General features: G+C 35.4%; 2 protein-coding genes across 2 annotated transcripts; both read right to left on the bottom strand.

Annotated features, from left to right (window-relative positions):
• Window positions 1-893: 893 nt before the first annotated feature.
• On the bottom strand, window positions 894-8,307 carry LOC104900854 ((E,E)-geranyllinalool synthase). Its single transcript, XM_019251139.3, has 10 exons — window positions 8,058-8,307; window positions 6,739-6,862; window positions 6,270-6,379; window positions 5,893-6,125; window positions 4,548-4,663; window positions 4,361-4,459; window positions 3,303-3,518; window positions 2,573-2,702; window positions 2,222-2,473; window positions 894-1,690 (listed from the first exon to the last, which is right to left on the bottom strand). Exons 2-10 carry the CDS (start codon window positions 6,852-6,854, stop codon window positions 1,181-1,183), a joined length of 1,782 nt encoding a protein of 593 aa, XP_019106684.3. The 5' UTR covers window positions 6,855-6,862; window positions 8,058-8,307; the 3' UTR covers window positions 894-1,180.
• Window positions 8,308-9,491: 1,184 nt separating this feature from the next.
• LOC130589809 (S-linalool synthase-like) lies at window positions 9,492-11,723 on the bottom strand. The gene is made up of 2 exons (XM_057391397.1): window positions 10,768-11,723; window positions 9,492-9,691 (listed from the first exon to the last, which is right to left on the bottom strand). The coding sequence occupies exons 1-2, from the start codon at window positions 11,093-11,095 to the stop codon at window positions 9,492-9,494; spliced, it is 528 nt and encodes a 175-aa protein (XP_057247380.1). The 5' UTR covers window positions 11,096-11,723.
• Between the last annotated feature and the right edge of the window lie 9,251 nt (window positions 11,724-20,974).

Genomic DNA, 20,974 nt, shown 5'->3' with positions numbered 1-20,974 from the left:
TTTAAGCCCTGCATCACACTCTCAGTTACATTTCTTGTACTCCTACTAAAGGCATCCTACTGAATGGTTGTTCTACACCTGTTCTTCAGGCATATTCAGATTCTGACTGGGGGTCTTGTCCTGATAGCAGGAGGTCCATTACTGGCTACATCATGATGCTAGGCACCTCTCCTATCAGTTGGAAGTCAAAGAAACAATGTACAGTCTCCAAATCTTCCAGTGAGGCAGAGTACATAGCCATGGCTTCAGCAGCAAGTGAAATCACATGACTTGTTCGTTTACTTCAAGAACTTGGCTTCACACAGCTCAATCCAGTCACTCTTCATTGTGACAATCAGAGTGCTATTTACATAGCCAAGAACCCTGTCTTCCACGAGCGTACCAAGCACATTGACATAGATTGTCATTTTACTAGGGACAAGGTCCTTGAAGGGTTGATTCAGCTCACTTATCTTCCTACATCTAGTCAACTTGCTGACATCTTTACTAAAATTTTACCATCTCCTCAGCATAATTTATTACTTGGCAAACTAGGTTTGGTTTCTCCCACACCTAGTTTGAGGGGGGCTATTGAGAATACTTCTCCTCCTAGATGACAGTTAGCTCACAACTGTCACAACAGCTCATATTAGGTTAAACTTCTTCTACAAGTTTGACAGTTAGTTTGTTAGCTTGTTGGTTACTTGTTAGTTAGCTGAATAACAGAATGATATGATAGCAATAAGTTTGTTTTAGCTGCAGCCAATCATATTTCAGTTGTTGTATTATAAATACAACTCTTGTAATCATTCTTACATTTGATCATTCAATATACAATTTCTCTCCTTCTCTCTCTATTTCTTATGTCTCTCATTTCTGATATTCGAGTTCAATCTCAAATCATAACATATACATGAGCTAATTTACATCACTAATTTATATTTATTTATTATAGTTTCATGTATACATAAGCTATATAACAATACTAGTCCTTTCCAAGACAAGTACATTAGTGTGTTTCCATCAATCTATCACACCTATGTACTCTGAGGCGTTCGTTTAAGAATTTGAAGCTAAATCTTCCGTCACACAATTTATTACTTTAGTTTTTATTACTATGGTGTCAACGACACACAAATGGTATTGAAACTTGTGGGAGATTAGATTTGAGCATAAAAACGTTTACCCTTAAACCAATATATCAACAAGCAAAACGTAAGGTGCAAGGTGGTATCTTCATCCTTAATTGATGGCTTTTCAGCGCTATACTGAAAGGAATCTGATGCATCGTCAATTTTGTGCTCTTGCTATAGTTTTTCAAGTTTATGCTGTAAACAGAATTGACCACTGAATGCATTTTCTTTGAACGAGAAGGAAATGTTAGAGGCTTTGGAAGATTGAAAGAAGTATGATCTTCAAAAGGAACAAATATAGCCTTGTTGATGTCATTAAGAAGGGTTTCTTTTGAGTCGAAATGGTTGGCGGAGTTAAAGAACATTTGAAACACTTTTAGTGCTGATAAGTGCAACATCTTGCAGGGTCTTGGAAAACTATCATCAATTCCATCCATCGTTAAGGCATGTTCAAGCAATTTCATTTTGGTTTCTTCAAGTATGTTTTCTACATAATTAACTGCATCTTCAATATTAGCCTTCGGGTTTTCTTTTAAGTGTAGCAATACTGAGTTGAGTTTTCCATCCTTGACCTCTTTCTGCAAAATTAGACACGGATGTAGTATTAGATTCACGCCCATATCATATCTTCAATCAAGAAATTAAAAAGGATAAAAGATGTAATAAAGAACCCAAAAAGTCTCTTAAATATAGTTACAATAATTTTTACATGTGATGTGCCACATTATTAGTTGATGGTACGGCGTGGGTTGGTGATTAGCATAAATGAGGTTGTCGATGATGCTTATATGGAAAAATCGATAAGAATATCTAGAGGTTGGTGACAACACAAACATGATTATTAATAACACATGTACGTCAGTGCACGTACATAATGTCACACCATTATGGGTTGTGCGTGACGCATTATGCAAAATAGTAGGGCTTAATGTCATACAACCCGAAATCGTTATTAAATAGGAGGTTGATTATGTTGAAAATTAATTCCGATCCCTCAAGAGATATTCACGGTATTAAATCTTTTATTGATTGGAAGCAATTAAAGCTAAATAAGTTAGAACGTCTGTTAAGACAAATATGTTAACAAGAGTATATGGTAATTAAATTACCTCATAGCTCTGGATGTCATTCAACAAACGACACGATGTCATTAGGAGCTTTGTAATTGCTTCATATTGAGAGGGGTTAAGACTGTGATGACAAGTATTAGAGTTTGAAGGCGTAAAACATGATGCTTGAAGAACCAATACATGTGCAGCTATAGATATCATCCCAGTATCTAAGTAGGAAGCCATTGATGGAATTTCCCCAGTTTTGCTCCATGTTGCTTCAGTTAACCATGAAGCAATCACTTCATACCACTTCACATACAAAATTTACAAAGAAATGTGAGTGTTTTAATATAAGCAATAAATGTAATGAAGAAAATCAAGCAACGGTCTCTATAAGAAATCACGTACCATTTTTCGAAGATTATTGGTTATGTCGAATTTATGTTGGTCATGATATTTCTTTGCTACTTCATCCACAAAGTTATCAAGGACGTCAAATAAGATCTTGCTATGACTTTTCAAGTCTTTGTTATCCCATCTGCATATACAATAAAAAAAAAAATATTGATATGGCCAAAGATTCAATCTGCTTACAAAAATTTAATACTCCCTCCATCACTATTTATAAGGTATGTAAGGTTTATTCAAAATTTACTTTGCCGTTCAATACATTTTGTTATATTATTGGATTGAAGTTATATATAAATTTAACAATTTTTTGTAATATTGATAAAAAGTAATTGATAAAGTACTCTAATTACCTATATTTGCATGCTCCTGTAGAAAGAGGAAAAACTAAGAGGGTGTTTGGTATGAAAACTTTTGATGTATTAGGAAACGGATTCAAATAGCATTTCTATTTCTAATTGTTTGGTATGAGTGTTAAGTAACAAATACCGTTACCGGAGGGAAACATAATCCTCCCATTTGTTACCCTTATCAAACTAGTGGAAACAAATCACGTTTCCTTCCTCAATCATAAACCTCTCAATTGTTTCCATTCCACTAGGATACTAAACAACTATTAACGGTAACGGTTATTATTTTCATTTATCCTCCTTATCAAAATCCTTTCCATTCCGTTTCCATTAATCTTACCAAACACCCCCTAAGTATACAGGATGCTACAAAAATATACCTTTGCACTGCGTCTGCAAGGGTTTGCAAATCATCAAGTGATCCTTCCATATCAAAGAAGTCATCAAATACGGTGATGAGCACAGCACTCTTTGCTACAACTAGTCGAATGTCGGAATCGTAGTGAAAGTCTGAGCTAGAGGCAATAGCAAAGTAGCAATACGTGGTTTTCTCTCTTGCAAAGCCCATATCTGTAAGGCCCCAAACTTTGGACCACCTAATATCATTGAAAAAAAAACTATGATTAGATGCCAACAAATGAGATAATGAATACGTAAAAGATTTTCTGTATATATAATGATATGTGTATGTATTCCAATTCCCATGAGTATACTCTTTATGCTAATCCGATGATGTCTTGTGCACATACATATTGATATATGGAATCACCCAACTCATGGAAGTTTTAATAACGTTAAAGCTGGCAAATATGTTTCTTTGTGTCAAATTTGTGTTCGTGTTGATAAATGAATGTGTTGAAGCTACTTGACACTAATCCATCCCATAAAATTAAATGTAACCCTTGGCACTACCCCGATCTGTCTTCTTTAACGGATAGGCATCAACCTATTTCACCTATTAAAATTAAATTCAAATATGTACGGTAATTTGATTTTTCCAATCAATGTACTCGGCAGCAAAAAGGAAACGTGGTCTAAAATGGGATTGGAACGACAATCCAGCACTGGAACTTGCTTTGCTCTTGCGCCGCTGATTCCCACCTTTCTTCTTCCCACTAAAGCGAGAGTTATCGTAGCAGGAACCTCACAAACCTTTTTAAGCTTTACTATCTATTTTTTGAATTAATAGGTTTTCATATCGTTCATTTGAAATAATGGAAAACCTTCTTACTGAATGATCATGATACTTTTCAAAAATCGAAATTCTTGATAAATGGAGGACCAACATCACCATTTTTGTTAAGATTGAAGTGTTGTGAACGATATGTTACAGGTTAAAATCACCCATCCCTTTCTTTGTAATTTGTACTACTTTCGTGACTCATATGGATCAAAAAAATATATATATAGTGTATGTAGTTTTAATTGAAATTGTTACCTTATGAGCTCTACTAACTCTTTTTTGTAAACCATTTGTCGGTACTCATAATTTTGTTTAGCAAGTTGAAGCAAATCCATGTTATCTAGGCATGATATCCTGTCACAAAAAAAAAAAAAAAAAAAATCCCCTGTTAAAATGTTACAAAATAATTACTTTATTAGCTGTTTCTGAATTGAGTTAATACCTATAAAATGAGGCTTTGCCTAACCAAAGAGGGCTCTCCTCGTTTCCTTCAATCCACTTCCTATGATCTAAATGCTCCATGCGAGCCATCCAAGGAACCAGGAGTTCGCTTTCAATCTAACCCATGAACAAAAAATAAGTTGATTTTTTTTTCTAAAAAGAGCACACAAGTATACAACAAATAACTAACAAAGAAACTAATGAATTCGCAACATGCATGCCTCTATGAAGAATACTTAAAAGTCTAGCGTGGGATAGTCTCCATCCAAGATATAGATATCTATCAGTTTAATCAAGAATATATCAATTTCACTCACACATCTAATAGCTTAACTTAAACATCTATCAATAATTCATCCCATAACATCTATCAATTTAAACGCATAAAATAATAACAGGACATCACGCAAGACTAGCTCTTTACAAGAATATATACAAGTTTCCTATAAAATGTCATTGTATCAAGGATATTTTTTTTTTGTTTTCACCACTACTATGAACTTGATGACACTTATATGAGCTTATGGTATTTTTGAATTGAACTTAGAAGCTCTAATTTGAAATTATAGGCCCTTATATAAATTGTTCACAAATATATATACTCATTATATTTTGAATTGAACTTGGAAACTCTAATTTAGAGTTATCTTTTAGACATTCAACTTGCTTCTTATAAGTAAAAAGACCATTATGTCAAAAAAAAAAAAAAAAAGTAAAAAAAGACCTATATGACCCACAAACCAAGCAGCTCCATTGTTTCTTTTAATTTTGTTTGATTTTATAAATGGAGTACTACTCCCTTTTTAGATAATGTTTACCATTTAACTTTTGACACTATTCACAAATTTCAATTTGACTATCATTTATATTTTGTGGGTAAAAAAAATAGTCAAGTAGGATCTTGTTTTATTCATTGTCTCGATATTTACTATTAAAATATAATTTTTTTTAATTTTTCCAAACATAATATTAGAGATATTACTGCTCAAATTTTTTCGATCGATGACGCGGGATGAGTGAAAGTGTAACTATTAGAAACAAGGTTAGTTCATGTAAAATTTTGAAGAGAACAAAGTATTTTTTGATTTGGAACTCTCATAAAGTACGATATTTCCAATAAAAAAGGGGGGTTAATGGTAAATGTTTCCTAAAACTCAAGGTATATGGTGCATTTCTGAAACAATGGAGGATATATGATGAATAATCGAATTTGTTAAGTAGTATATGGAGACAAAACCGTAAATTTTCACAACAATTTTTTGGATTAGTTTGCTCCTAACATCTAAAGTTTGTTGGATCTACAATTAATTTATATCATGTTGCATATAATTAAGCAAAGGAAATACCCCTTCTTGGAGATGCGGCCACATCATGATACCATCATTGTTAGGCTTACTACTTAAGCAGCATTCTGCAAGCAAACTTCTTGAAAATGATCTCAATTCTCTTAGCTCTTCTTCTGACTCGAACATAAGATTCGTTGTTCTATAGAGGCTGTAGAGTACGCTACCAAACATCTCACTGTTGTCTTTAATATGTTGAAGAGCACTTTCGTCATTGAGGAACCCACAAAACTTCCCTACAAATCTCATGCCGAAAATTGTTAATGAGTACTATTAGTAAAAACACATTAGTCAGGTAGTTTAGTTAATTTAGTTATTATTAGGGAAGTTTGTTGACTCAGTACCAATATTTTTTTTATCATAATAGGAAGATAGGTTACCTGGAGAAACTTTGTATCCTTGAAGTCGAAGTACTTCAAATGCTAAGGAGCTCTTGAAGATATCTGCTGGTATCAAGTCTTGTTGTACTGCTTCTTGTTCAATATAGTGGCTGGTGTATGAGCAAGTATGTAACAACATAAGTTTAATGACGAAACTAGTTATTAGGCCCGGGCTATGCCCCGGGTAAGAAAATTTTCATTTATGAATATTGTACTTTGATATGATATCACTAAATACAACTTGGTCTAGTGGTTAAAACTTTAGTACATGAACTTGAGGTATCAAAACCTATACTATGCAATTTCTAATTTTTTTCATTGTACATGGATTACATGAACTAAAACTCTCGAGGGAGAGCGTCACGTGGCACCGTTCCTGGTTTACGCACGCCTTTTAATATATTAGTATAGATATATAGGATAGAAGATTGGCTAATTAAATAATGTATAGTATTATGAATTAATTTACCTATATATTTCTTCTGACATTGCTTTGATCTCACCATTGAAATGGTCAGACAACCCTAATTTTTGCAGGTGATTGACCATCTTGAGCTTTATGCTATCCTCATCTATGGGATACATGGAAGGAACTGAAAGGACATGTGCATAGTATCAAGTCAAGCACTTATCAATAGAATAACATTCTTAATTTCATAAAAATAAACAACATACATATAGATTGTAATTAGGGATGACAAGAAATCAAATCTAGACTAAATCCTAGTAGATCTAGTTCTGTATCTTTATACATGGATCCAGATTCGACCCGGATCTGAATCAAGATTAATCAGATTAAGATCCATTAAATCCCTTGATCCACGGATCTAAATCTGGAACAACATAATTTTTAACTGAAAAAAGTAAATACCTAAAAATATTATTATTGGAGGAAGAATTATCAATTACTTAGTTTATTTATATTCTAAAAGACAAGAAAATTAATGAGAGTCTTTTAATTATCGTAAAAACACATTATCGTTTAACTATACATATATATGTACTTTCACAATAGAAAACGAATCCACGGGACGGATTCGAATCGGACCAGATCTAGAAATTAAAAGTAATATTCAAATCCAAATCTGGTCCATCTTGACCTGTATCTAGATCTGAATCGGGTCCATTAGATCTAAAATTTCAAAGATCTAGATCCCATAAAAATAGAAGCGGGTGGACGATCAATTGCCATGTGTAACCGACTACTAATATGATCACTCTCTCCTAGAGGAAATTTAATATCCGACAAGAAAGTCGTAGATCTTGTAAAAAAAACTGAAGGGATCCGAGATTTAACAAAAAAAAACTGAAGGGATCCGAGATTTAACAAAAAAAAACTAATATGATCACTCTCTCTTAAATAGGAAGTTTAATATCCGACAAGATAAGCAAGTCGTAGATCAATTGCCATGCATGTATCTAATGGATGGACGAACAATTGCCGTAACTGACTACTAACATGGCTGAAATTTTACTAGATAAATCCCAATTTGGAATCTATCAAAAAGAGAAGTTGTTTTTTTTAAAAAAATGTATTTGGTTGGAAATCAACTTAGTTCTTATACTAAATCAATATTAAGCTTTTACGACTAGGAAGAGTCATTCGCCTCCCTCTCTCACTTATTTTTTTCCTCCTTATTTAGTCGATTTTTCCTTGCTTGTCCGCAAAGACATCTTAGATTGGCCTCCTCGTTAGGGGAGAACCTAGTTTTCCTTGTTAAAAAAATTAATAGAACGATACTATCAGATATTTTATTTTTTTTCGTGGTAGATACGATGATATCTCACCTCCTTGACTACAATTTCGTACGAGGTTGCGCAGGTATGACAGCGTTTCTGGGTTTTTAGTTGCAATGTATGCGGCTGCTGTGGCTGCAGGTGACTGGTACAAGGAACCATCGCCACTCAAATATTTTGTTATAGTTGCCTCCTCAATTTGATACGACGAAGGCAACACCTCCAAGTATGAAAGCAACGAAGGATAGTGATACCTGTCCACTAATTCTTCCCTGAAAATGGTATATTGACATTTCTTAGTACTAAAATATGTCCACTACTTATATATCTATGACTCTATGAGCATACAAAAATATTGATATTTATTAGATATTGTCTTTATCTCTATATATAATATTTTTATATTTGATTATATTGGATTATTCATTTTGATTTATATTTTTTGTATATCTAAATTATTAATTTTTTTAATGTGTAACATATTAATGATTGAAGTTACTTGAAAACAGTAAATAATGATAATAAAATTACTTCATAGATTTCAAAATATAATGTATGTCTAATACTCGAGGTTAAACTTTGATTGTTAATCAATCTCAATTAATGTCGATAAAAATATCGAAAAAATAACATTATGATAATGTTCTTCAAAACAAATCTAACAGTGCAATTTTGATAATTTTTTGTTTGTCATTATAATATATATTTGTGGTCAAATCAAATTCTTATAAAGCATGCATGTCTGATATCTTGAAAAAGTGAGACTAAGTAATTTAGAAAATTGAGAAAGTTTACAGCATAAGTAGAGGATTTTGCATTTATTCTACATAATTATGAAGTACAACTAATATTTTTATGGACCCCATACAGTACCTCATATTTTATTCATATTGGCATTTAATTTCCTATCAGCATCGATGAAGTATTTTATTCATATTGAATTTTACCCTTAACAACTGTGGCCGTCTATCAAATATGTTTTTCACAAGTAGAAGAATTATAAATTGCGAGTGAAATGACCCATTTTTACAATTTTATTATGATTAGTGTTTGTCACTTGTGAAATCTATTACTAAATCAAAACGGCACAAGTTTGGCTTTCCTTCCAAATTATCTTTCCAAACTGTTATTTTTCTTCTAACGTTCTTCGTAATTAGATGTTTTGGCTCTAATTTCAACTCAAATCTCTTTCAAGAACGTTCAATATATTTGATCTTTTATAATGCTTACTTTTAAAGTCTCACGGTAAACATTAAACTATATAATTCCGCCTCATTCTGACTTGCTATCTTTTGCAATTTCATGCAACCATAGTGGAAAAAATTATATGGGTATATTCACATGCAAAAACTATCTTTTGACATTTCATGCAACTATAGTGGACAAAAGGAGTATAATCATATTCAAAAAGTGCTCCAATTAATATGATACCGATTAGTATAATGAGAGGCAATATATAAATTATCAGATCTCGAGGTTAAATTATTACGTTTGGAGTATCTTTCGATTTCCGGAAAAGGAATGTGCAACAATTCCTTTCATGTCGTCCGCAAACATGATCCGTAAACCTGCTCGACTTGCAAGTTCAACCATTCCTGGAAAAACTATAGCAAACCATCGAGGGTAGTCCCCATTGATGTTTTCTATCTTAATTTCGGTTAAACTCTGCCTAAGAAATGCCAATCCTGAAATTATCACAAAAATGCAGCATAAATTGATGATGAAAAATAGTCATAAAAATTAAAAATACTAAAGGTTCAATTGTAAAATTTTGAAGTTTTATTGAGTGAGGGTCGTGTATTAGGACGTGCAAAGTGACCAACAATAAAGGACCAATTTCTTAAAAGGCATAAAAATCTTAAATTAAATGTTTTTTCGCCATATTGTTCAAAGTCGGGCATTATTTTATCAAATTGTTTAACAATGATATATTTTATAGAATATATTATTTATAATTATACAATCTTTGCATAGTATTTTTGTATTTAGGTACTAAATTTATAATTAACACATGACCTCATATTTTTTGAGATGACCTTGCAATATTTACGTATGAGATAAGAAAAATAATATTGTTGGCACATAGTGAGAAGATAAAAATATGATTAGGGCAATAGGCAGGCTATCTATGCTTTATTCATTGATCTTCGCGTAAAAATTCTCGTAAGGCATGGGATAATGTATGGGCTACATACTCAACAGAGAAGAATTTAATTTGGATACTTACAAAGTCAACTGATCGATTTATTTCTAAAAATAATTGATAATAGATGTAATTTATCAATTTCATAAGCTAATTTACTTATCTATACCAGGGCCTTTCTCAAAATTCATTTCAGAGTAAGTACGCCTATAGGTTTATAAGACATGTGAAAAAGAAAATTCTAAAACTAATGACATAAAATAATTATATTATCAATTTGTAGATGTGTCTAGACTACACTCTTGAAGAGAGAAAGTTCATATTACCAACTTATAAGTTACAAGCTCGAATGAAGTTTCATCCTAACACTAATTCGTTTCTCTCCTTTAGCTCAATGGAAGTTAGAACCTCATAATCCATTGGCATTTTATCATACTAAATAATAGACACCGACACTATAATAATTTACTACTATATTATTGAAGGATGTGACGACAGTTTTTCTTTACGAACATGCAATACGTTATAACACTAGGCAACTAATTCCCGAAAAGGGCGGCGAGTAGAATAAAATCAAATAATTATATCGAGGGTTAAATGATGCACTAAGCTACTAACCTTTCTCAATGTGTTCATGACCATAATCCCACATCTTTAATGCAACTATACAAGCCAAGGTTGCAGGAAGAGAATCAATGGTGGGATTACCATTGCAATCTCTCTCCCCCCAAAAGCCTTCTGGCCTTTGGTTGCTTAAAACCCACTCCAAACAACTCTTAAACATAGGTTTTTCATTATTTTCCTTAGGATCACTGATCATGGCTAACCATGCAGTGTCATAAGCAGAAGCAGATATAAAGGAGCTCGGATTTTCGATAACTTGTACAAGAATGTTGTTCTTAATCTTATTAACTTGAGTTTGAATTGTTTCTAGGGAAATTTCCATTTTTTGTAAGCTTGAATATAGTATAAGGGAAGCTAGAAAAGAAAGTAACAGAATATTGTTTTATGATATGTATGTTGTTCAAGATAAGCTAGCTACTTGCTGCATGCAGTAGAATCTGAATTTCTATTTATAGACAATTATATGTCAGAGGTCAGTCAGCAATACCGAGTAGTTTGAACACATCATGATAAAATAGAAATTGGAATGGTATTTCAATGTGTTTATAAACGTGAATTGCAGCCTCAACTTATGTGGACATTGTACAATAATGATATATCGTACGAGGGAGGTAATTAAGGCCCATATGGTTTATGTTTGAACACAATTTCTTTCTCTAACTATGAATATGATGATATACCATTATATTGTCGCGCAATCATGGAGATTATTTTACTAAAAAAAACTGTAAAAGTTGGATGGCTATAAATGGAGATAACCGGAGGGTGATGAATGAAATGTCTATGAGGCGAACACAATCTATGTAGAAGTATCTTTAAAAAAAAAAAAAAATCTATGTAGAAGTACCTTTCAAAAAAAAAGAATCTATGTAGAAGTAGAAATGAACTTTGTTTGTTGGTTCAAATTTCTTGAGTCCACACACAAATAAGTATCTACGCAATTAATAATAATAACTAATATATTCAGCTCAAATAAAATCGTAACATTGTTTTTAAGCAATATAAGCATAGTTTTTTGTCCAAAAACCAAAAATAGAAGCCTAGTTCTTAAGAATAATTAGGTACCAATATTGTTAGTTGCATCCTTAGTTGCCAAGAAACAACTAATAGGCGAGCGTCGGAACCTAAGTGTTATGGCATTGGTATCAATATTTTGTACCGAAGTCTTAAGAGTTAGGTACCAATATTATTCAAGATATCAGAGATGTTTTTTTTATACTTTATGCTGTTTGTATACAAAACACAAATTCTTTTTGTTGCTTTAGTACCTAAGTCTTATGACATTGTTACCAAAGTCTTATTTAGACTTAGGTACCAACGCGCCCCTATTTGATTTTATTGCATCTAACGGTTAGTTACCTCTATTAGTTTTGAATCTCGCAGCAAAAGTGCAGTTGAAAGCGGCTGCTCAATAGTCTCCAAGTCATAAAAAAAAATAGCAACCTACATCACATTGCACTCTTACTCTCAATGTTTGGTACCAAACTCTTAAGGACTTAGGTGCCAACACGCCCCTGTTAGATATTTTTTGCATCTAACGGTTAGTTGCCTATTATTTTTGAATCTCAACAGCAAAAGTGCAGTTGAAAGCGGCAACTCAACAATCTCCATGTCATAATAAAAATAGCAACCTGCATTACATTGCACTTCCACTCTCGATAATGTGTTACAAGTGGCAAGTCTCCCTAAAATAGGAAACTAACCAATAAAAATACACTTAGGAGGGCTAGTATATTGTTGCACACCATCTTTCCCAACCAATCCAACAAATCTTAATTGAGTCACCTCTTAAGAATTTGTGCAAATTCTTGATTTGTTAAACGTTGTCTTCAAATTACTTAAAATCGCCCAACCACTATCAGATCGTACCATTATAAAATTACTTTTATTTTTTTGGTTTTTATCTAAAATAATTCCTCCCACCTACCATCCTCACCATTAATCATCTTCTCTCTGATCTTCACATTTCATTCACCTTTCATCACTCTCATCTTTCACTTGCCATCACACACTAGAACCACCACCATTACCTAAACCCAAAAAATGCCAGACGACCTAGCGAAAAATCCAAGGTCACAGAAGAAGCTTGTCCTCAAGCCTCAAACAGTAGCGGCAATCTTCAGGGCAAGGGATGCAAGACTCCGGCAAGAAGTTGTGGAGGCAGTGGCGGTGACAGCGACAGTGGAGGCGGCGACGTTTTAGGTGATTTTTATTTTTTTTAGAAAAAAGGCTTGAACGTTTGTCCAGTCTGTTCCGTCCATGACGTTCCTTCCGTGGAAGGAAGGGCCGTTCAATTTTTTTGAACGTTATTATGTTATTAATTTTTTTGTTTATGTCATATTTGCATATTTTCAAATATTTTTAAATGCTATTATTTTCTTAATTAAGAAATGTAATCGATATTTTTATTATAATAACTATTGTAATATTTCATAAACATAATTCGTAAATTTTTTTTATTATATTTTAATTTAATTAAAATTATTATTGTAGGATGTAGAAAATTATAAATAGTATGTTTTGATTGTAAATAATTATAGTTGTAGGATGCTTAATGTATTGATTTATTATTATTTAAGTTTTACGTATTTGTTGATGAATAGCAATCTGGGTTCCGACAATTTGCCACGAAGACACTTCCTGGGTTCCGTAGTGTGCACTACGAGGATTCAGGTCGCGTTATCCCCACTCACGTGGCGTTTCCGCTTCATTTAGGAGGACGCGAATGAACCCGACTGGTCCGCGACGTTAACTTCAGTTAGACGGTGAGGGGGTTGGTGGGTTGTACGATGTAAGAGAGCACGAGTAGATGGATGAGGATGAGGGGGAGGAGGACCGGGTATACATGAGTCGGGTTCTAATGTTCTTTACGATGATGGTGTTGAGGATTCATTTATGCAGGAATTTGAGAGAGCTGTAGATCCTATACCCGATGATCGTTGGAATGTCCGTAAAGGTAGGGGTCGGCGGTTTGTGCGCGACAAGGGGAGTTCATCGACTATTGAGTGTCGAAAAGGGAAGAGGAAGAATGTCGATGACCTTAGCGGGAAGGTCACAGGACCAATTGCAAAAGGACCTATGGTTGGGTTTGTTATCCCTAGTTTTGGTGAACACGTAGGTATGGTGATCTGGGGGGATAGAGTTCTCCTGAAGTGTCAGAATCGGGAGAGGATTTGTGCACATTTGAGGACGTGGGCTAGGGCGCTGCCTCCACTAATACAGGATCGTCTTCGTAGAATGTCTGTGTACCATATCCCCTTTACTATGCTCACGCACATTGATGCACCCTTGATTTCAGCATTTGTCGAGCGGTGGCATCCTGATACGAGTTTTTTTCACCTACCGTTTGGGGAAATGACGATCATGTTGCACGATGTGTGGCATATATTACGTATTTCAGTTGAGGGGTGCACGATCCATGACACCACTCTAACTGGTGCTCTTAGGGGGTTTGGTTGCGGACTCGATCGATAGGGAAGTTTGTAGATCTCGGAAGTCCATTTTGAGAAAATGGTGCTATTGTTGCACAAAGGGTTGTTGATATTCTATCAGATGGGGAGGCACATGCTCCATTGGAGAAACAACTGACATGTATTATATGGTTGATTCTAGGGTGTTGTTTGTTCGTGGATCAAGGTTGAGACCCTTTGACATTGTTGAGGTCAAATCTCCAGATATCGTTCACACATTCTCCTGGTGTCGGCTACACTTGTGTACTTGTATCGTTAGTTGGGTGAGGCTAGTCGGACTTCCACGGTCCAGAACAGCGGCTGTTTGACTTTACTCCAGGCATGGATTTATGAGTACTTTACGTAATTTAGGCCACGCGCCAAGTTCATATTGGTGAAGAAGCTCCACGAGCACAGAGTTGGAGTGTGTACCCAGAGCAGAGGTCTCATGACCGTCTTTGTTCTATCAGGAGACAGCTAGACATACTCACAGTAGAGGATATAAGTGATTATTTATATACTGTTATTAGGAGTTTTTTCTATACTTCCATTTCATTAAATAGAATCGCTTATTTGTAAAAATTGCAGGTGAATTGGTTGCCCTATGGTCAAGATTTTGATCCTACCACCGTCCGGAGAACATTATAAAAGGGCACTACTCGGTACCCGGGAGTTATCGAGCCCTATATGCCTGATCGATTTATGTAGCAGTTAGGCCGTATGCAGACTGAACCTGTTCCTATCATTGCTCTAGAGTCTGCATCTAAGCCTAGCAAGGGAAACTATTCGGTGAAATCTTCTGCTGTCCATTGTGAGTCGAGCTGGTTCTCGTTCCCGACAGGTAATTAATATTATTATCATATTAATATTATGCTTATTATTATTGTTATTATATTAGAATTATTTTTATTATATTAATATTATATTTATTGTTCATATTATTTTTATTAAACAATTGTTATTTTGTCTATAACAGGTAATTGTGTAAACATTGAGATGTTTGAGAAGGGGTCAGAACCGGCGGCTTGCGCCATTAACTACTTGTCTTGGTATCAACGACATTCACATCCATATTTGTTGAATGATGGAGGTAGTAGTGCTCGACCCCTATTAGATCGTCCGACGACATAGCAGGTAAATATATTTAAATGGATTCGGCATTTGGATCAATCTACTGAAATCAATATTGACGACCCACTATTTCATTATGCGATAGTGGATGCTTAGATAGATAAATGCAACTCATCCATTCATGCGACATCATGACGAATATCAATGGGATGACGCAAAAGATGCATGTGGGGATGTTGAGAAGCTCACAGAGGATTGGAACAAAGTGTTACACAAGATGAATGAAGAGAACGAGTAGCGAATTTTATTTATGTTAAAACACTTTTAGCTATTACTACCGGATTTTATTTATGTTGAACACTTTTAACTATTTCTAATGGTTTTATATATTTTAGCTTGTGTTTATCCATGCTTATTTAATAAGTTTTGAAAACTGTATTTGCTTTTCATAAATTAACACAATCATTTCATAAATTAACACAATCAGTTAATAACTTCATTAGTACAACTAGCAAGAGCTAAAACTAAGAAATAGTTGTTGGAGTCTTTGAGGTAGATGAATATCAATGTCTAGTCCTTGTTGAATAATGTCTTGCCCAAGGACGAACAACTAGAGAAGCACATTGAAACCACCGTGGAGGAATTATAGGGATCGGATGTCCTCGGCGAAGTTAAATCCCAATGAAATGCTTCTAAGTCCCTAGATGAGCTATGGCTAACTACCTTTGTGGCAGGGCGTTCATGACCCCAACATTAAGTGGAAAGATTGTAGCTAACAAATCAATACGAGCACTAAGAGCGGAAAAAAAAGATCGTGCACCTGTAGTGGTTCGCAATGGGGTACAAGTCTTCAAAGGTCTCCATGTAATGTTCCTCTCCACAACCTGCACCTTCCATCGAATACACCTAATTGCCTCTTTGCATGAGATCCTTGCCATATACCTAATGAAATTAAGCATTATTTGATGTAACTCACTCACTACTAATCGGCGTACAATGTCCCAATTTTCTTGAGCGGAACAAAGGGCATCTGATATGCATCAAAAATCACAATTATCATCGGCAATTACATCATGCCAGTCTTCTATGTGTTCTTGAATGGCTAATGGAATTTTATTAAAGTATGGAAAATTTTACATATCGAATCTTCACCCAGTTATTATAAATCAATTTAATTAAATATGTACAATTATACGAAACAAACAATTAAAGTATATAATAAATATATTATTACCAGGGGATGATGACACGTTCGTCGACATAGATGATTTCCCACAGCCCTTTGATGATTCAAAAGACTTGTCCATAACGTTCTCCCACCCACTTTTTTCCCGTCGCATACCCTTGTTCAACTTTCCACGATCTTTACTCGTCAGGTTTACTCGAGGCTCCTCAAAGGAACAGTTCGGGGTGGAGCTCTGAATGGATTGGTTGAGAAACAGACCTCATGACCGCGGGATCCCTAGCTTGTACCTCGGTGACTAATGACTGGAAGAACTGATGATCCTGATTACACTTCGTTTGTATCTCAATCGTATCTGTCCTTTCACCAATGGCTAGTGTCCACCAAAATGGATCAACCTCCTGCTTGTATAGGAAAAGCTCTGCTTGCAAGGAGAAAAATGTAATACCCTTTATGATTGTTGTAAAGGGATTTAGTAGGATACTCATTTAAAAAAGATGTATCTTTCTTTTAGTGACACTAGTACAGAAAAGACAATTTGCGTCGGATGTGAGGCGCCTATTTACGTCGGACTCCCGTACGACGCCAAAGGCCTCGACGCAAATGACCCAGAAATGATCTGCGTCGTATGCGGAAACGACGCCGATGGTTGAGCTATTTGCGTCGCACATTTATACGGTGCGACGCAGATGGCTCTCCCCAGGCCACTTCAAAGGGTAATGTGCGTCGCACATCGCCTAGGGTGCGACGCAGATGAGTGATTTGCGTCGCACCTTGGGCTACGTGCGACGCAAATTGCAATTTTTTTTAAAAAAAAAATTTTTAATTAAAAAGAACTAACGAATGCAGGAAAAGGAATGCAGGACATCCACTTAGAATGATAGTGGCGTGCAGTAATTGAAAAGGAAATGAAGAATTTAGTTACATACAAAATGAGTTGAAAGGTGACAAGCGTCACAACCAGACCTTGCACTCAATACACCAAAAATGGAGAAGATATAATTTGGCAAATGGCAATCACAAATGGAGAAGATAAAATTACAAACTAACATCAACAACCTCCAGATCTATAATTTCAAGAAGAAAAAAATATCACCATTACAATTAACATCAGATCTATAACTAAAACATACAAAAAAATAAGAAATTCATTCTAACCCTAACTAGAAGATGAAGGGGAGATAAAATTAAAAATAAAAATAAAAATACTCAAACGCAATCCAGATCTTCGATTATCTTTATATGTATCCTCTCATCATGGATGATAAATCCTTGAACAACACCAAGAAAAAGCTGTGCAGCAAGATCCTTTGCTTCTTGCAAATCAGTAGGATCTGTATTGCCTTTGAGGTATTTACGAAGAGCAGATACAATCAAATGGCTGAAACCATCAACATATGAGTCGAACACTGGAAGCACATAGAGGCAGCGGGCAATAAAGACAGCTGGTCCAGGCTCAGGGCCGTTTTTGAGAAAAGATCTGAAACCCCTTCACAACGGCCAATAGTTTGAATGAAACGAAACCCCTTCAGATCTGTAAACAAATGAAACGAATGAAACAAAAAGAATTTCGACGAACGAATTTTGGGAAAATTTCGGCAAGTGAAACGAGAGAAGGAAAACGAATGAAATGAAACGAAAAGAATTTCGACGAATGAAACGAATGAAACGAAAAGAATTTCGACGAGTGAAAGAGAGGGAGAAAGAGAGAGAGAGAGAGGGAGAGGGGCAGAGAGAGACGCGGCCAAGTTTAGGTTGAGAGTATTTTTAGGGTTTGGAAATTAAAAGGAGAGGGAGAGGTTATAGAGAGTTCTTTTGGGCTGATGTGCGTCGTATGGGCCAAGGGGTCCGACGCACATTAGCCTTTTGCAACGCACATTTATACTGTGCGACGCACATTGGGAACCAATCTCTCCAACTGGTGCGTGGAATATGCGTCGCACCTTCGCAACAAACGACGCACATTGTTAATTTGCGTCGCATGTGAGGAGGGTGCGACGCATATTTTTGTGATTTGCGTCGCACAGCTCCCTACATGCGAGTAAATCCTAACTGTGCGTCGTTTCCGTTTCAGTGCGACGCAATTGAGGGGACGCAAATCGTCCTTTTTCTACTAGTGTGAGCTCATTTCCTTATCTACTCTATAGTTAAGCGTGCTAGGCTAGGAGTAGTCCAGGGATGGGTGACCTCCTGGGAGGTTTCTCAGGGTGCGTATGAGTAAGGACAAGATACACCAGAAGAACTTGTGTTTGGTTATTTAATATAGTTGTTGGCCCTTGATGCGCATTGGTGACAATAGACTCGACTCCAGATGGGTCGGGTGTTGTAAAAAAAGGTATGGCAAGCACATGGAATACCATGCATAGTCTCAACTGCACATCCACATCTACTCGAGTCCTAGTCCAGCTCAGCTATTCTTGCAAGCTCTCTTTGAATTAGCTCCAAGCAATACTGAGAACAAACATCATTCAAGGCGGTGTATGGCAGCGGATCAAATTCAGTCCCATGAGTCCGGCGCGATGCTTCCAAGGAGGTTCTTATGTCTGTCAACTACCTCTCAACAAAGCATTAACTTGCATAAATAGTGTGTCAATTGCCTCAGTTGGAGTAGCAATCCACGCTTTCAAGGCCGAATGAGTCGACTCTGTTGTTGCTGTATTACTAAAGTGTCGTACTTTATTTGTCCAACATTGCACAAACATCTCTTTGCTCACAAGCCAAGCCGAGTTTATATAGGTAGGAAAATAAATGGATGTGTGTTTTCCCAACTGCACCCCACTTCTCCATCATTGTTGGTTACATTTATATCACATTCGACCTTTGTTTTCGATTTCATCACCCAAGCCCAACTTCCTCGCCCGAACTGAACTCCCATCTTCCTACTCCCACCATACTTCTTTGTGACCCATGCCTCTACATCATGATTGATATTCCACGTGCAAAGTAGATGAGCATAGTTGGAAAAAACCTCTGTGAGATATTTAACCAAAGCCATATCTCGATTAGTCACAATGGTATTCAGAGAGACACTCATGCCAATGAGGTTTTTCAACCTCTCCAACATCCAATGATAGCTCTGAGCATCCTCATGCTGCAACGATTTCTATGCAATAAGAAAATTTTTGTTGGTAGGTGTCACTCCAACAATCTCCACCAAAGGATACACATACTTGTTTGTCTTCTACGTTGCGTCAATGTGAATCACGTGCGGATACGTAAGCACTAAATTCATAGACGTCGGGTGTGCAATAAATGTATGTGTCACCCTACCCATCTCGTCCGAATGGAGCCAGAACATATAGTTTTTTTGCTAAGCAAGTAAGTATATATTCCACGTTAAAACAAATTAATACCCTAAACATCACTCTTACAAAAAGAGCATGAAAATGTATATCAAAGTGTATAATAATGTCAAAAACCAAGTATAATCTTTCCTTGCTATCTTCATAGGGAAAACTACTCTAATTCTCTCCTTTACAATCCTTTTAAGCACATTTATCATAGCATGAGGCTGTAAGACATAAAACTGCCAATAAGCATCATCCATGCATTTCCATAAGCTATAACCAATGTAGAAAGGTTGGCATTCCAAACAGCACGCTTAAACTTAGATTTTCTACTTCTAGCTATCCAAGCAATCAATTTGTTAAGATCTTGAGTCACTATAGTGATGCCCAACCACCTCTTCATCTCAGTAAGGTGCATCAAACTATATAGACACTCAAAAAATAAATGTGCATGTGTTTCAACACCTTGGGAACAAATTAAGCATGTATCTGAAGGACTAACTCCAATTATTGATAACTTCTCTGTTGTCTGCAGTCTTTGCTGTACAGCCAGCCAATTAATGAATCTATGACTTGGAACACTCAATCTACTTAAAACCATGTTACTCCAATACATATGAGGAAGCTCCCCATTAGAATATCATAGATTTTCCCCATCTTATACTGAGGCAAAGCATAGAAATCTGCCTTGGAGTAATGTGTTTTCAGCCGATTCTTCATTTTACAAATTTTATCCCAATACCAGCTAACACCAGAACTAGGAGTATACTCCCACCAGTCTTCAGACTTGATATACACAAAGTGGACCCATTTTATGACATTTCTACACTAGTAGAATAAATGCTTATTGTTGCGGTCTTTAAGTGGCCTATTGCAGCGGTTTTAGCCGCACATCAATTAAAGGGGCAGCAATAGGTAATTAATATATTGCTGCGGTTTTAAACCACAAAAATATTTGAACATAATGTTGCGGTTCCTATTCAAAACCGCAACAATATATTTATTTTTTATTAAAAACATATAACGTATTGCTGCGGTTTTGGCTAGAAACCACAGCAATAGGCCCTATTACAGGTAAAAAAATTTTTTTTTTTTTTCATTTTACAATCAAATTTGAATGAGTAAAACCAAGAAAGTAACCCATCCATTATTTACCAAATTCGCTGACGAACTGAGGATAAAATGACATATGAATCTGATTAATATATAAA

This window comes from Beta vulgaris, chromosome 8, assembly GCF_026745355.1.
Source record: "Beta vulgaris subsp. vulgaris cultivar EL10 chromosome 8, EL10.2, whole genome shotgun sequence".
In the NCBI taxonomy this organism is placed as follows: Eukaryota; Viridiplantae; Streptophyta; class Magnoliopsida; order Caryophyllales; family Amaranthaceae; genus Beta; species Beta vulgaris.
The sequence above is the reverse complement of the archived record's forward strand: the minus strand, read 5'-3'. Positions and strand labels throughout refer to the sequence as shown.

Coding starts and splice junctions, on each gene's coding strand:
- LOC104900854 (XM_019251139.3), bottom strand. CDS start 6,854: ATGTATCCCATAGATGAGGATAGCATAAAGCTCAAGATGGTCAATCAC. Junction 6,380..6,738: donor ATGTCAGAAGAAATATATAG/GTAAATTAATTC, acceptor CTCATACACCAG/CCACTATATTGAACAAGAAG. Junction 3,519..4,360: donor GAGTTAGTAGAGCTCATAAG/GTAACAATTTCA, acceptor CAATGATATTAG/GTGGTCCAAAGTTTGGGGCC.
- LOC130589809 (XM_057391397.1), bottom strand. CDS start 11,095: ATGGAAATTTCCCTAGAAACAATTCAAACTCAAGTTAATAAGATTAAG. Junction 9,692..10,767: donor TCATGAACACATTGAGAAAG/GTTAGTAGCTTA, acceptor TGATAATTTCAG/GATTGGCATTTCTTAGGCAG.